Raw genomic sequence first — 15,162 nt, forward strand, 5'->3', positions numbered from 1 at the left:
TCGTTAACAGAGCTCTATTGTTTGCAGCAGGTACAAAATTATTCGGGTATATATTTAAAATACATATTTTAGGATGAAGTGGAATCACATCACCAATAATTTGGACTCAACAGATTTATTACCTTTTCCCAAAAGATTTTCACATGTGGACACTCCCATATACAGTGAAATAAAGTGCCCCTGTCCACTCCACACTTAATACAGGTGTCTGGGATTTTTGAATTAAAATAATGCATTTTTGACAGAGTAAGATATTGTCTTGTTAACCATTTATATTGAAGTAGTCGAGATTGCACATTAATTGTCTGACTCTGGGCCAACGAGCATGATTTATACCACTCATCATCAGATATATCCATTTGCAAATCATTCCTCCATGTCTCTAAAATAGACTGTGTTGATTCTTTGGAATTTTCCATAAATAATTTGTACAATGCAGAAACTTGGCCTCTCCCATTTAGATGCTTTATAACTGTGTTCTCTAGAGAGGAGTAGGTGGGGATTTCTAAGCTGTGTGGTGAAGATAAAATTTCTTAATTGAAGAAATTTAAAAAAATGTTTGACAGGAATAGAAAAAGTACTTCTAAGTTGTTCAAAAGACATAAAAGTATTACTCCTAAATATATCAGACACTTTTCTTATACCTTGATCAAACCAAAATTTAAAACCTGCATCCGCCCTACCAGGAAGAAAGTTGTTATTTCCAAATATCGGAGTAAACCTAGACAGTTGTATCATTTCTCCCAAGTAGCTTTGTATTTCAAACCAGATCATTATAGTGTTTTTTAAAAGGGGTTCTTAGTTTGTTTATTTAGTGTCTTCCTGTCGGCTGAGTAAAGATATAAGTTAGGGGGAATTGTGATTTCTGTAGACTCCATAGAAACCCACACTGGAATTTGCTCATGAACAAAATAAAACATTGCCGCTCTGATTTGAGCAGCCCAGAAGTACCACTTTAAATTTGGAAGTTGTAAACCCCCTCTTTCATAAGGGAGGTATAATAATGAGATTCTGAGTCTTGGTCTTCTGTTATTCCAAATAACGTTTCGGAATAGTTTTTGCAAATCTAAAAAGAAAGAGTTTGGTGGAGAGAGAGGTATTGATTGAAAAAGGTAAAGATATTTTGGCAAAATTGACATTTTTAGTATATTAACCCTTTAAAGCCAGTCGGAGTGGCACGCTCTGTTTTGCCTAACTATTTTTAAATCCCTGTAGAACCGGAACCACGTAAGCTAGCGCAATAATTTGTTTTGCACATGAAACCGGAGGAGTTGTACTTACATCTTATGCCATCAGCTTGTCCTAGGTCACGTTTTCCTTCCACATATAGCTTTGCAAAAATTGCATAAAAAGCGCTTGCAGGAACAAAAACATAATATTCCAGAAACACGCTTTGCCGATCTGATCAGCTGTTTATAACACTTCCCACATTGAAATAGACGTCAGCGTGAACAATCGCATGTCCTCTATTTCCTGCCCGAAACCGGAAGTGACGTCATTTTCGCAGAAAATGTAGTTTTTTTAACTTCTAGGCCTTGAAATGTTGCATGTTTGAATTTATACCTTTCTGAATAGTTTCTGGGATGCTTAGAACTTGAATTGCACTGCTGGAAATAGTTTATTTTGATGCACATGCTGGTTTTTATGCAAATTTCCTGCAGTATATAAAAATTGGTGTATCTCAAAAAAAAAATATGAAGACACACAAAATAAATTCCCTGTTGTTGTAAACTATTTTTTGCAACTTTTTTGTATTTAAAGTTTTGAGGGACAAACCCCTTAAATTTCTCCAAGTAGAAATATATGTAAAAAAAAACAAAAACGATTTTTAATTTTTTTGTAGTTTATTGCACTTTTTTGCAATTAATGTAGCTACTATGGACTTAATGCATACATATTATTAAAATATGGGCTATAATGGTTTGATGTATAGCAACTTGAAATGCTCCCAAAAATGGCACTACAGCATGTAAAAATATAAAGTAAGCTCTGGCGGATTGGTTCTATGGTAGGTCTTAAAGGGTTAATACAACCAATTAAAGATATAGGTAGTTTCATCCATCTGTTTAGAAGTGCAGTAACTGACGTCGTTAAGGAATTATAATTGGATGCCAGAATATTTTCAATTGAGTGAGTTAATTTCACACCCAGATAAGTAAACCCATGTTCAGATAGCAGAAAGGGAGTATTGATTGGAGGATTTTGTCGTTCATTGTTATTCAAAAATAATATTTTGGATTTATCAAAATTTATTTTATAACCCGAAAATGTACTAAATGTATTAATGAGACTTAATATGGATGGTATTGATTTGTTTAAATTAGTGCAGAACAGGATCACATCATCTGCATATAGGGCAATATGGTGGTCAACATTGCCTACTTTAATTCCTGATATGTTTTTATGATTCCGAATTGCCATTGCAAGGTGAACAAGAGAGGTGACAAGGGGCACCCTTGTCTAGTTCCACGATATAATCTGACCATTAGTTAAAATCTCTGCTTGAGGGTTGAAGTATATCAATTGAATCCATTTTAAAAATCTGTTTCCAATACCAAACTTTTTCAAAACTTCAAATAAGAATGGCCATTCGATCCTGTCGAAGGCTTTTTCCTCATCCACTGAGATTAACGCATTGTCTCTTTTTTCTCATAAATGATATTCATGACCCTCCGTATATAGTTGGTATTGGACCAGACGTGGAGAGGAGATCCGGACAGCGAGGCTGACAGCATCGATAGTGATCACGAGGATCCTCTGAAACACGCAGGAGTGTACACTGCAGAAGAAGTGGCGCTAATCACTCGAGAAAAACTTATCAGACTCCAGTCCCTCTATATTGATCAGTTATGCCTCTGCCTCCCCTGGATAAAGCCATTCTGGTCTGAATGAATCATTTTAGGCAAGAGTGTCTCTAATCTCATAGCTAATAGTTTGCAAAGTATCTTGTAATCATAATTCAACAGTGAGATTGGTCTATAAGAACTACAATGTGTTGCTGGCTTATTAGGTTTCAGTAACAAAGTAATTGTTGCAACATTAAGTGAAGGGGGGAGAGACCCAGATTCAAATGATTCCTGATACATATCCAATAAAGGCTGGATTAATTTATCTTTAAATATTTTAAATATTTCTATTGGTATTGCTTCAGGTCCAGGAGTTTTGCCACTTTTCATGTTCCTTATAGCATTAGTAATTTCTTCTACTGTTATATTAAGCTCTAGTTCATCCATATTGTTTTCTGGTAGTCTAGGAAAATGCAGCTGATCCAAAAAAAAAATTGTTTTGATGAAAATGACTTTAAACGCTCAGTTTTGTATAGCTGTTTATAAAAAGAGTCATTAATATGTTTAGGATCAGCTGTGATCTGTCCTTCATCTGTAGTTATAGAATTGTTATTTCAACCTGAGCCTGTTTAATACGCCAAGCCAGTATTTTACTTGCTTTTTTACCCTGTTCATAATATGACTATTTCAGTCTTAGTAAACTTTTAGTAGCTTTATTTAATGACAAAATATTAAATTTAGCCCTGATTTGATTTAACTCTAGAATTAGAGCATTAGATTTGGATATAAATATATCTTCCTCAATATCTTTTATCTTTTTCTCCAAATGAACCAGTTCCATCCTAGATGCTTTATGTTTAAAGCTTGTAAAATTGATCATTTGCCCTCTCAGGAAAGCTTTAAAGGCCTCCCATTTTATATTCGCCGTAGTTTGAGTAGTGTTATGAGCAAAGTAATAATCTATTTGCTTTCCAATGTATTCTAAGAATTCTGGATCCTTTAACCAGAAAGATTGCTATCGCCATCAAGTGGTAAATAATGGTAAGTTCGGTAAATTTAGTTGAAACGAAATGCTGAACTAAGAGCAGCAGAAACATGCCTGTCTGATCTCGTCTGACCAGGGCTGATATCTGACATGTGGCCCTGAGGCCTGAGAGAAACACGATGATGATTTTTTTCACAAGAAGATGTCCAACCTATATACACACTCCCTCTCTCCCCCGTCTTTGACGTTACATGAGCAGCTGAGTGACGTTTTTCTTCATCATCACAGCTGAAATGGGGCTCTCGACCCGAAAACAAAGCTCAGCGTGCTCGTCACGTGCTGACACAGCCAAAAATGCAGAAAATGGAAAAAACTCATAGCAAAATATTGATGTTTAATCTCTTTGCAGAAGATGCTTTAGAAAATACTGAAGTTTTTTTTTTTCACGAGACAGTTGACAAACAGGAGAGCCAAGTATTCCCAGGAATTCTTAGATGAACACGAGAAAAGGAAATTTCCATTTGAAACTGCAAACATTCAAACAAGTCGAGGGCCCGTTTAAAAAATTTTTTTTAATGTAACAACGGATCTGTCCTGAATTCGTGATTTGAGGTGAAGACAAACGACTGCCAAGTCCCAGTAAGGTGCGTCAAAACGATGATTTTATTAACACATGTACATATGGGAAGCCGAGCATGATCCCTCACACAGCATCGATCTTCCCAGAACAATACATGGGGTGTCATATATATACGAAAATAGTGCGTCACAAGCAGATAATCAACAAGCATAAGTTCCAGTAAGTTTCCAGGGCCTAGGACATATTCTAAAAAAGAACATTTCCTTCCTATGTTCCTCCACTATCGCCAGATGCTTCCTGTTATTTCACTTCACTTATCTGTGGAATTAAACTGTCACGTATGCAGGTACAACTTGCAGTTTCGAGCAAAACATAGTACATATGTATGTGCGCAGGCACCCTGTGTGTGTCTTGACCTCAGTGCATGACCTTACTCGACAACCAAAGACATTTCAGAAGCATATTTCCTGACTCCGTTTGAGTCATGTGTTACCAGGCAGACTCCAGTGCAACATGAGGGCACACAGGCCTTTATTATATTCCTATATAATATGTGGTGAATTGTAATCATGTATGCAGTCTTTCATTAGCCCAATAGGTATGCCAATTGATCGATCAAACTCACGCTGAACAAAGCTTCCGACTATTATCAACTGAGCTTCAACTCTTTAATTAGCACAAAAATGCAATATGTGTATAACATGATTACAGCTGCCCCTGCAATAAAAGATTATTATGTAATTCAGCTCACACCTGAAATACAGACTTTAATGTAACATCAACAGTTTCAATAAATGCTCTAATCAAATGATAATGATAACTCATAAGTGATAATAAATCATAAGTGATGCAACAGTAATAATAATGATTATGAATAGTAACAGTAAAATAATTTTCCATCTCCACAGATCATAACACAGTTTTGCCCAGCTGTTTCAGTGCAGTTATTAAATTTAAGACTGTTGAATGGGAAAACCAGAGTAACGTTAGTGAGAACTTCAACATTATGCACTCCATACTGCACATAAATGCCACTTGTTTTGCACAATATCTAACTGCTGAGCTCTGTATATTTTGTTTTTATTTAATTTTATACACACACACACACACACACACACACACACACACACACACACACACATGTGTATATATACATATTTAGTATACATACACTCTTATATTTGTACAGGTACATATATTTATTCTTATAATTCTCAGGTTCCCATTCTTATATTTTGCTTGTTCTTATGTTCTTGTATTTTGCACATCCCTGTTGCTTGTGAAGCTTGCACACAAGAATTTCACTCACATGTGCTGTACCAGTGTACCTGCACATGTGATGTGACAATAAAAGTGATTTGATTTGATTTGAATAGTTATGCAAAGCATAAAAGGACGATTTTCTTTGTCTCTCTCTTTGTTTTTCTTTTTTTCTTCTTTTTTTCCTTATTAGATAAAAAGGAAGGTTATCTGATGCCAGCCACATGAAAGGATGTAGGCATGACAAACACAAAGAATAAGAAAAAAGTTTATTAAGTTTATTAATGCTGTACTAAAATTAAAATTAAAAACCTCCAAATACCTCAAACAAGTTTAAGTCATTTGGAGTTTTTTAATTTTGAGTGAGCGTTTTGACATGCTCCATACAAAGCCATGGGTTCATCATAGGCCTACTAGTATAAAAAACAATTTTCTCCTCCTTACATAAAGCAACACTTTGGTGGACTTGTTCTCTGCCTAAAATCATGACCGTCTTGAAAAATCTACTTCAGGTTCATGTGGGGGTTATATCCCAGCTGTAAGAGTGTGAGATGCAGTGCACACCCTGAGCGGGTCACTAGTTTATTGCTGTGCACTCTCCCTCTAGCATCTGCAGAAAAGAAAATCTCAGTGGGTCCAGAAAGTGATTTTAAAAAGATTTTAACAACAATCGGAAACACATAACAAAGAAGGAAGAAGGAAAGCTGGATCAGGTGGCTCTGTCCTGTCCCAGAAGTTATGCTGCCTCAGGCTGCTGATGTCCTTCCCATGATGCACTAAGCATTTCATCTACACCTCCCATATGTTTTACTACTTCATGTTATTAACTTTCTCCTCTTTCTCCCCCAGAGTGGGAACATTCCTCTTCTTTTTCCTCTCACCCACCCTCCTGGTCCCTGATTATGATGGAGGTTTCTTCCTGTTAAAGGGGAGTCCTTCTTTTCCACTGTTACCAAGCCCCGCTCAGTGAGGGATCATCAGATTGTTGCGGTTTTCTCTCTATTTGTAGGGTATTAATCTTACAATATAAATTGCCTTGAGGCAGCTATTGTTGTGAATTGGTGCTATATAAACAAAACCAAATTGAAACTGGATTTCTTGTAGCACACGTGAGTACCGTGCTTTGGCACCAACAGTTGCAAGGTTTACACATGCATCCTGGGATGAATTTTAGTGCTTCTTGGAGACGTTGTTTTGTACTGAAAAATTGTTCTTTTTCTGATATTTCTTTAGTTTTAGTTGAAAACTGTAATTATTTCTTTCCCAGTAATAGAACGACTTATTTAAAATAATTGGATTATTTGAAAAATGTATCTTATAGACCCAGAAACAGCCATGACCTTATATCTAAATGTCTTAAAGAACTATTTTAGGATGTGAAAAACTGGCAAAAAATCTTGAAACCTTGAATCTATTTTTTAAGGATTTGAAAAAGTGATAAAAAAACATCTGTTCATCAGTAAAAACAGATAAGGGTTCTTTAAAGCTCAAATATTTGCTTGTCCAACTAATGTTGACATTATTTTTTTTCTTTAATTTTCATTGGATTTATGTAGCCACATGCTTTGTAATATAACACCAATAAGGAAAATCTGACTATAGTGTCTTCAGCTGTAGTGGTAAGCTGTAATTAGAAAGAAATAAGAAAATAAAATCTGCTCAGTGATAAATAAATAACAGAGTTAGGAAGTCTGTGGTAAATAGTGGAGCAAAAATCAACCCTTGTGTATTTTATACTGGGCCTTGTCACATTCTCTTGGTCTGAAACAAGTTGTTGTTGTGCCTCTCCCTTTACAGACTTCCTTCTGTTTGAACAGTAGAAAGTGGGTAAAGGCTACAGCAGCTGGGTGGAGCTTCTTTGCTTCTGTGTGCCTGAGATAAACATATTCCCTTACAGTTAATATTCTACAGAGCCAAGAGTGGAAACACTGAAACTCTGGAGTGTTTAGAGCTGTCTACAGCTGAGGCTCACATGGCTGTATACACAGCTTCAAATGAAATTTCGACCATGTTTGAATTCAAATATTCACCATTGTATGCATTTTTATATTTTAGAATATACTGACAAGCACAATAGTTTCACTATAGAGGTTTTATATTGTGGTGTTCACAACACAGTGACAAGGAGAAAGCACAACAGCTAACTTCTTCTGTGTCAGCTGCTTATGAATTGTCCCTTTGATTCTCTGGATTCACATGGTTATCAGCTGCTATGAGTGGAGTCATTGTGTTGATTCAGTCTGAGAGTGCGACCTTTGTGAGCGTCGAGCAGTGCAGGGCTGTTTTTATTGTCGCAGCAAAGCAGACATGATGATGAACAGGCAGAGGAAGCACACACAGGTACAGACTGAATATACGTGTGCTGAGAGAGTTCAGGGGCATCTTCTCGGGCGTGTTTTCTTTGGTTTCATCTTTCTACATCTATTCTTTCTTTGTTTTGTCTCTTTGTTCCTTCTGTTCTTATAGCTGCTTTTGTGTCTTTCTCCTTTCAGGAGTTTTGTATCTCTCCCTGTGATCTGTGAGTCTTGTATGTCTTTGTGCTCATTTCACATTAACATTTTGGATGCTTTATCTCTTTCTAGGAAATTTTGGTAGGCCTTCAGTTTGGTACGCCTTTTCAGTTATCTAACTATAAATAATAATGATTATGATAACCAGTAATGGACATGGAGATGGACAGGGGCATGCCCAGAGGGGGGCATAAAATATGATTGGTTCCTACTTATGCCCTGCTCAAGGAATGCTTTTGGACTGGAGTACTGCTAAATGTGCAGTATCCAGTGCCCACTAGATGACAGCATAGATCATTTAGTTAGGTTATTTTACTGAACTACAGATTTAACGTACTTCAGTATTCTGCATCTACTTCTCTAAAATTTGGATGCAAATGTTATACTTTATACCCCATAAAATTTAATTTAAAGCTGTAGCTAGTAATTTATAATTTGCACATTTGAAAGTAAAAAAATCTAATAATTAATTATGATGTATATAAGTAGTATTTACATTAATGAATCCAATATTAAGGAGGATTATGGCTTTTACTCACCCGCTTCTTTCACCACTTTGCAAAACAGTGTTGTTCACATGTATCATAACACAATTTGTGGGAGTGTAAAGGGCCACATATGAGCTCAGAAATCATGACCAGTGTTTGACATACCGGTTTCGTTCTCTTGATGTTAAATAGTGTTATTCTTCACCCCCCCACCCCGGAAAAAACCCCGCAGGATGTGGCAGGATGGGTTAGTTTCGATTATGCATGTACATCCGTCTCCCCCGTACTTTGAGGTGATGTGTTCGAGTTCATTTGGAAGGGAAACGTGGATTAAAAAAAAAGAAAAGAAAAGAAAAAAAAAACATCGGATAAATACTTGGCTGAGAATCGGGACATTTTCAGGACAACACGGTGTACATTAAACACTGCATCATAAAATTCTTTACGATTTAAGGGGGAACATGTTTGTTGCGTTTTTCATTAAGAAGTTAAAAGTCCTTTCAGTCACCACTTTATTTTCCGATAACACTTGAAGGCAGCATCAGGAAACCAGTTAATCAAGACGAGCAAGTTGTTGTTGTTGCCTGAACGTCAAATATCGCTACTAAACTTTTTCACCCTCCTTAACAAACAAAAGTCAGCTGACTGTCGATGATACAAGGTGTTACACAAACAGGTGTGGCTCACAATGCGGAGAAATGAAAACGAAACTTAACATTTGTGACCGGGCAGTTTAATTACTGAGTGGGTATGTAGTTATTTCAGCAGGTCCACTCGAGGCGTGGTATTGGGAGCTTGTTAATTTCTACAACAGCTGGACTGCGGGCTTCAGATCCATCCTGTTCTTGTTTCCTTTGCGCAGATAAAGGTGAGACCTCCGCGAGGACCTGAACACAACACACAGAGAAGAAGAAGATGTCTGAGGCAAGGTAAGGCGGCTCATGGTGCACGGAAAACTTTTAGAGTGCATGTACTGAAATACATATATGTACTGATTAAGTGACAGACTAGAACAAAACACGGAAAAAACGTTTTTAAAGACACACCCAGCGACTTTTGTAAGGAGGAACAGGCCCACTTTACTTCTACGTATCTACTCTTTCACTTTAATAAGCTTCAGTTCCGGTTACATCCAAGTTTTCATGTTAGATTTAATTTTAAAAACATGTAATGGGACTGCTGGTTTTTACACGAAAACGTGTCTCTTTGTTAGCAGTTAGACTTTTAGCCTTTTCATATTTTAATCTTTTAAACCTAAAAAAATTTACAAATATGCAATGTCCACTCCCCAAAAAACATATCTTTGCTTTTTTCTTTCTTTCAATCACATTGACTCCTTACATAAACGTTTGGAGGGGCTATAGAAAAACTTTATACAGAGATGTATTAAAGGACAAAGTCTGTGGTTAAGTCATAAACACTGCAACTGTAACAGACATGATACATGAGCACTGTTGCATTAATATTAACAATCTGATAATGAGTGTGCTGCTAATTAATATCCCAGGTGTTTTTCTACCACTCTAACCATTGAGGCCTGAACAAAAGGGCAAAATGACTTAGTCACATTAATGTTACCTGCTTATGCATGTCTGAAGTCGGGCTTTATAATAAGTAATAAAAGTCCCATCAGGACAGGAATTGGGTGACTAATATTCAAGTTTAAATACATTTGAAACGGATGAAGCACAATATACACAGTACACAGCCAAAGAAGAAGAGCTATATCTTCTGTTGGTGTACAGCAACAGCACCAGGACAAAACAGAGGAAATGTATAAAAAAAGAAAAAACACAGAATTGCAGTACACCATTTTATTAAAACCTGTCCTAATAACTCCATTTACTGACCCATAGCCTTTTGTAATTTGGCGCCATCTAGTGGTTATATTATAAAAAACAGCTAGTAAAATACAAAATAGGGACTTTCAGGCCTTTGTTGGTACAAAACCAGTTTCTGTATCTGAGTTAACAAAAGTCCACAACCGGGAGACTCTTTGTTAATCAAACAATGACAAACCTTTGCTGAGGTTTAGTTGCATGTTATTTAAATCTCTGTAATAATAGTGCATCTTTAGAATAAAAACAAGAACTAGAACAATAGAGACAATATAACAAACCCCAACTGTGTAATAGTATACCTACTAAAAAGGTTCAAAAAGTTTTCAAGTACTTAAATTACAAAACAAACATAGAAATGTTTAAAGGGTACATTAATACCAAATCTGTCATGTCTGACGGGACAGACATGACTGAGGGATAGGAAAGGGAGAAAGAAAGAGGAAGGAAAAGAAAAACAGAAGGGAAGAGGGACAGTGCGAAAGGGAACTTAAAAAGAGAAAGACAATCCTGTGAGATGTTAGCCCAAGATTAAACAAAGATTCTTCCACAAATTGAATTTTTGGTACAACATCTCTAATATTAGCTATTGTGGACAAAGTGCCTACCCACTTAGCATTACTAGCAAAATAAAATCTGAAGTATTTTTTGGTTTGCGTTGGACTCTGTGCTGTGCTGTACATTTTAAATAAAAGTGTTTAAACTATTAAAGTTGTTCTGTAGTGCACTTTTTACTGAGCTCTGCGACCGACCTTTCATGTACAAGTTTTGTTTGAATTCCCCTAGAAACCTCACAAACAGATGATGCTTTGTGTTACAGAAAGGAGCTACAGGAGGCCTTGTGCCGCTACACCACAGACACCCTCACCTACATCCACACAGTGAGAGCATTCTGTGAGATCTTCTCTAAATGGATGCTCTCGAGAGACACCGAGGTAGAAATGATGAGGGATATCAAAGATAGACTTGACGCACTTGACCTAAACATCAACCATGTTACTAAATCGGAGGAAAAAGGTAAAGCCTTTGTGGAGTATATGAAGAGCAAGGTGACTGTGAATGTAGACAGCAAGCGTGCAGAGCTGGAGAATGAGCTGGTCGAAGTGTTGAAGGACACTGCAAGTGGCCTGGAGAGTCTCAGCAGCTTCCTGGATGCAGTGGAGAAGCTGGCAGTGACCTCGCTGCATGTGTTCACGGAGAACCAGGTGTTACACCTTCCAGAAGGGATCAGTCCTGAGTATGTTCAGGCTGTCATCTTGGCTGCACGAGTAATCTGTCCTCTGCTGCTGGAGTTTAAAAGAGACGACAACGCCTTCTTCCTTCCCAAACTCCAGAATATGGAAGTGCTGGCATATCAGCTAGACAGATACATACAGACCTCCAAGACAATCTGTGAGAAGTTGGACAAAAGGTAAACAAATAAATGATATACAAAATATTAAGGAATTTTTCACATTAAGTATCATCTATTGTATAAAATAAGTTGACCTGCGTTCTTCACAGCTGCTTCAGTGACTTTGGTCTGAAGATGGCTGTAGAAACTTTGGTTGATCTTGATGTGGATTTGTCTGAGGATGACATACAGAGAATGCTTGATCATGTAAATCAGCTTGATGAGATCAGGTAAGTTTTTCTGTTCCAAAATATGTGTCAGCACAGAGCTTGTTTTGTTGTTTTTTTTTTCATCTCAGGGGTCAAATACTGCTGGTGTCCTACAGGCCTGCATAAGATGTCCTTTGATGTTGGTGCTGTGACGTAGACATTGCCGCTGCAGTGAGACCAGTTTCACTCATAGTGCATCAGGGGTCTTGGACTCCAGGCCTCGAGGGCCGGTGTCCTGCAGGTTTTAGATCTCACTTTGGGCCAACACACCTGAATCAAATGATGAGTTCATTAGCAGGCCTCCGGAGAACTTCAAGACAAGTTGAGGAGATAATTTTGCCATTTAAATCAGCTGTGTTGGATCAAGGACACATCTAAAACCTGCAAGACACTGCCCCTCGAGGCCTGGAGTTCGAGACCCCTGATAAACATGCTTGCCTGGACACTACACTATACAAAAAATGATGTAGCTTCTGGATCTGAAAAGTGAAGCCAGTGTAGATGTTTCTTAACCTCCTAGGACCTGGCGTCCACATATGTGGAGATCACATTTTGGGTTGACCAAAATACAAAATTTTGGTCTACAAGGTCCTAATATCCACTTACGAGGACATTATACTGCCACTGTTCTATCAAAATTTAAAACGAATGTCCTCATATGTGGATCTCATTTCTCTCAGAAACAAAAATCAGGTTAAAAAAAAATCAGGTAATTCTTTATTTTTACATTCATCAGGTCCCAATCAGCCCAAATAGCAAAGAGAAATTAAAAATGCATGACTTGAAAGAGTTTAGGTCGTAGGAGGTTAAACCTTTAGTCTTGTTCATGGGCTGCAGGGAGGACTTTTATCCCTGCAACCAAAAAAATGTTTTGCAGGACACATGACATGTTTTTGTTGGTCATGTAACCTTAAAAGCTAAACCTAAATATTGTTAATACTGCAATAACATGCTAAAGTTTTAAAATCTGTCACCCTACTAATTCTTTTTAAATTTCTTCTCTCAGGATGAACGAGCAGTTCCGAATGGTGTTCTTGTTCCAGGAGGAACCGTGCCATGGGTTCATTAGTGAGTTTGACAAGCGACAGCCCACCATGCTGCAGTTTCTAAAGGAGCTGGAGGAGACAGCTGTTCAGTTAGACAAAATGAATAAGGGGGCAAAGATTTCCAGTGTGGCAGGCAGCTCCGTGGGGGCAGTTGGAGGTGTGCTGTCCATTGTTGGTTTGGCATTAATTCCTTTCACAGCAGGAGTTTCTCTAGCTTTGACAATGACTGGGGTCGGGCTGGGAATCACCAGTGGAGTCAACAGCGTTGTGACCACTGCAACAGAGGTTGGAGTAAATGCTACACAACGAAAGAAAGCCTCTGAAGTCTTCAAGAACTTTATGGAGGATGTACAGAGTCTCCAGAGTTGTCTGGAGGAGGTTACCAGTCAAACCATCGCCAAACTGGACGCACTTGACATAAATATAGTTGTGGGAGTTGGCAAGATTGCCAAAAACACTGTTGCTATTGGAAAGGGTATTGATGCACTTGTTGATAGCGCTTCTGCTGTTAAGATGTTACAAACTGAAGAGCTGCTCACGAGTGCTGGGAAAGTTGTGGCTCAAGAAGGACAAGCGTTACGTAATGCACCCAGGGTTGCTTCAGATATCCCAGATATTGGTCAGGCAGCAGCCAAAGGGACCGCTGCACTCTCCAATTCAGCAAGAGCAGGTTTCATTGCACTTAATGCTCTCTTCCTCGGCATGGATATTTTCTTCATCTGTAAAGACAGCATCAGTCTGGCTAAAGGCAGCGAGACTGAAGTCTCACAATTCATCAGAGCCAGAGCTGAACTTTGGAGTTCAGAGATCGACTCATGGCAGAAGATGCATGACTCTCTGAATGAAGGTTTGCCAACATCAGAAAAAAAGAAGGCTGTCCTGGAGACTCCAATTTATCTGGAGATGGAGGTGAAGAAACAGAGTGAAGCAGAAAGGGTAGAACCATCTGCTGAATGATTAAAAAAACTGCAATGAAACAGTTGTAAATTATTGATCACTGAAGTGCTCGACTCATGCTAACTGAAAAATGATCAGATCATAGAGCCGTTTATGTGGAAAATGTTTGAAAGCAATCGTCAGACTGTACGTCTTTTCAGTAACAGCACGCAGCGAGGCATCCTCATGCTGTAATTACATTAATTGCCAATAAGTCAACTGAAAAAAATGTATATTCTAGAGTTGTGATTACTGCAATATAAAGTATCAGAGAAAATATCTGTCAATGCAAAATTTGAATAATATATGTGATTTGTACATAATTCTGCTGAACATTTTATTTGCACAGTCAAATATAAAACCGTATTAATAACATTATTTAATCAAGTATGCAATAAAATAAAAAAACAATTACTTCCAGATATAGACATTTTTTTCTGTAATATAGTTCTGTTATTACACAGTAATTACACGAAGTTCTGGTGCATAGATTTTAAAACAGATGAAATATTCTTGTACCAGTCTGACCAGTCTGCTGTGTGTGTACTGCACTGGTAATTTAACAGCAGGACTAATCACATGTAATGATCATAATGTAAATGTAGTCTGTTTCTTTTTGTATAAATACTTTTATCCTTAAATTTTCCCTCTGTTGATATATAAAGTTTTAACTTATCCAATGAAATGTGTTAATATCCAGAATTGTTTTTTGTGAATATAATTAAAAAGCTATGCCTGTGGTTGATGATAGGCAGCAGATACGAGATGAAAACTGTAAAACAAAATAAAAAAAATAGATGTTGTAGTTTTTCTTGTTTAAGAATCAATATTTTACATAAAAATAGAGTTTAAATTGTTGTCAGAACATTTAGTCAGACTCTCTGGTAATGTGATAAACATGGATACCTTTTCCAGTGGCCTCTTACACATTTGCAAGCTTCACCTATAAAACATGTGACAGCTGTAATTAAAGTTTCAAAGGTAAATATATGATGATGATGATGAAATCTTCCAGATGAAGCAAAACAAAATTCCCACAACTGTGATGCTCTTAATTTTATTGCTACAGTATTTAACAAGGTCATTGTTGGTATATGTGCATATTGTCCTTAAAGTAAAACAAACAGACAA

General features: G+C 37.3%; 1 protein-coding gene across 3 annotated transcripts; it reads left to right on the forward strand.

Annotated features, from left to right (window-relative positions):
- Window positions 1-7,862: 7,862 nt before the first annotated feature.
- apol (apolipoprotein L) lies at window positions 7,863-14,836 on the forward strand. Of its 3 annotated transcripts, none has more exons than XM_006803065.3 (5): window positions 7,863-7,951; window positions 9,472-9,538; window positions 11,268-11,858; window positions 11,951-12,070; window positions 13,056-14,836. In XM_006803065.3, the coding sequence occupies exons 2-5, from the start codon at window positions 9,525-9,527 to the stop codon at window positions 14,050-14,052; spliced, it is 1,722 nt and encodes a 573-aa protein (XP_006803128.1). In that variant the 5' UTR covers window positions 7,863-7,951; window positions 9,472-9,524; the 3' UTR covers window positions 14,053-14,836. The 3 variants fall into 3 exon arrangements, with proteins under 3 accessions (XP_006803128.1, XP_006803127.1, XP_035768948.1); XM_006803064.2 differs by lacking the exon at window positions 7,863-7,951 and adding an exon at window positions 9,027-9,357; XM_035913055.2 differs by lacking the exon at window positions 7,863-7,951 and adding an exon at window positions 9,027-9,285.
- Window positions 14,837-15,162: the final 326 nt, after the last annotated feature.

The sequence above is a fragment of the Neolamprologus brichardi genome, chromosome 4 (genome assembly GCF_056152115.1).
Source record: "Neolamprologus brichardi isolate AB-2024 chromosome 4, ASM5615211v1, whole genome shotgun sequence".
Taxonomy (NCBI): domain Eukaryota; kingdom Metazoa; phylum Chordata; class Actinopteri; order Cichliformes; family Cichlidae; genus Neolamprologus; species Neolamprologus brichardi.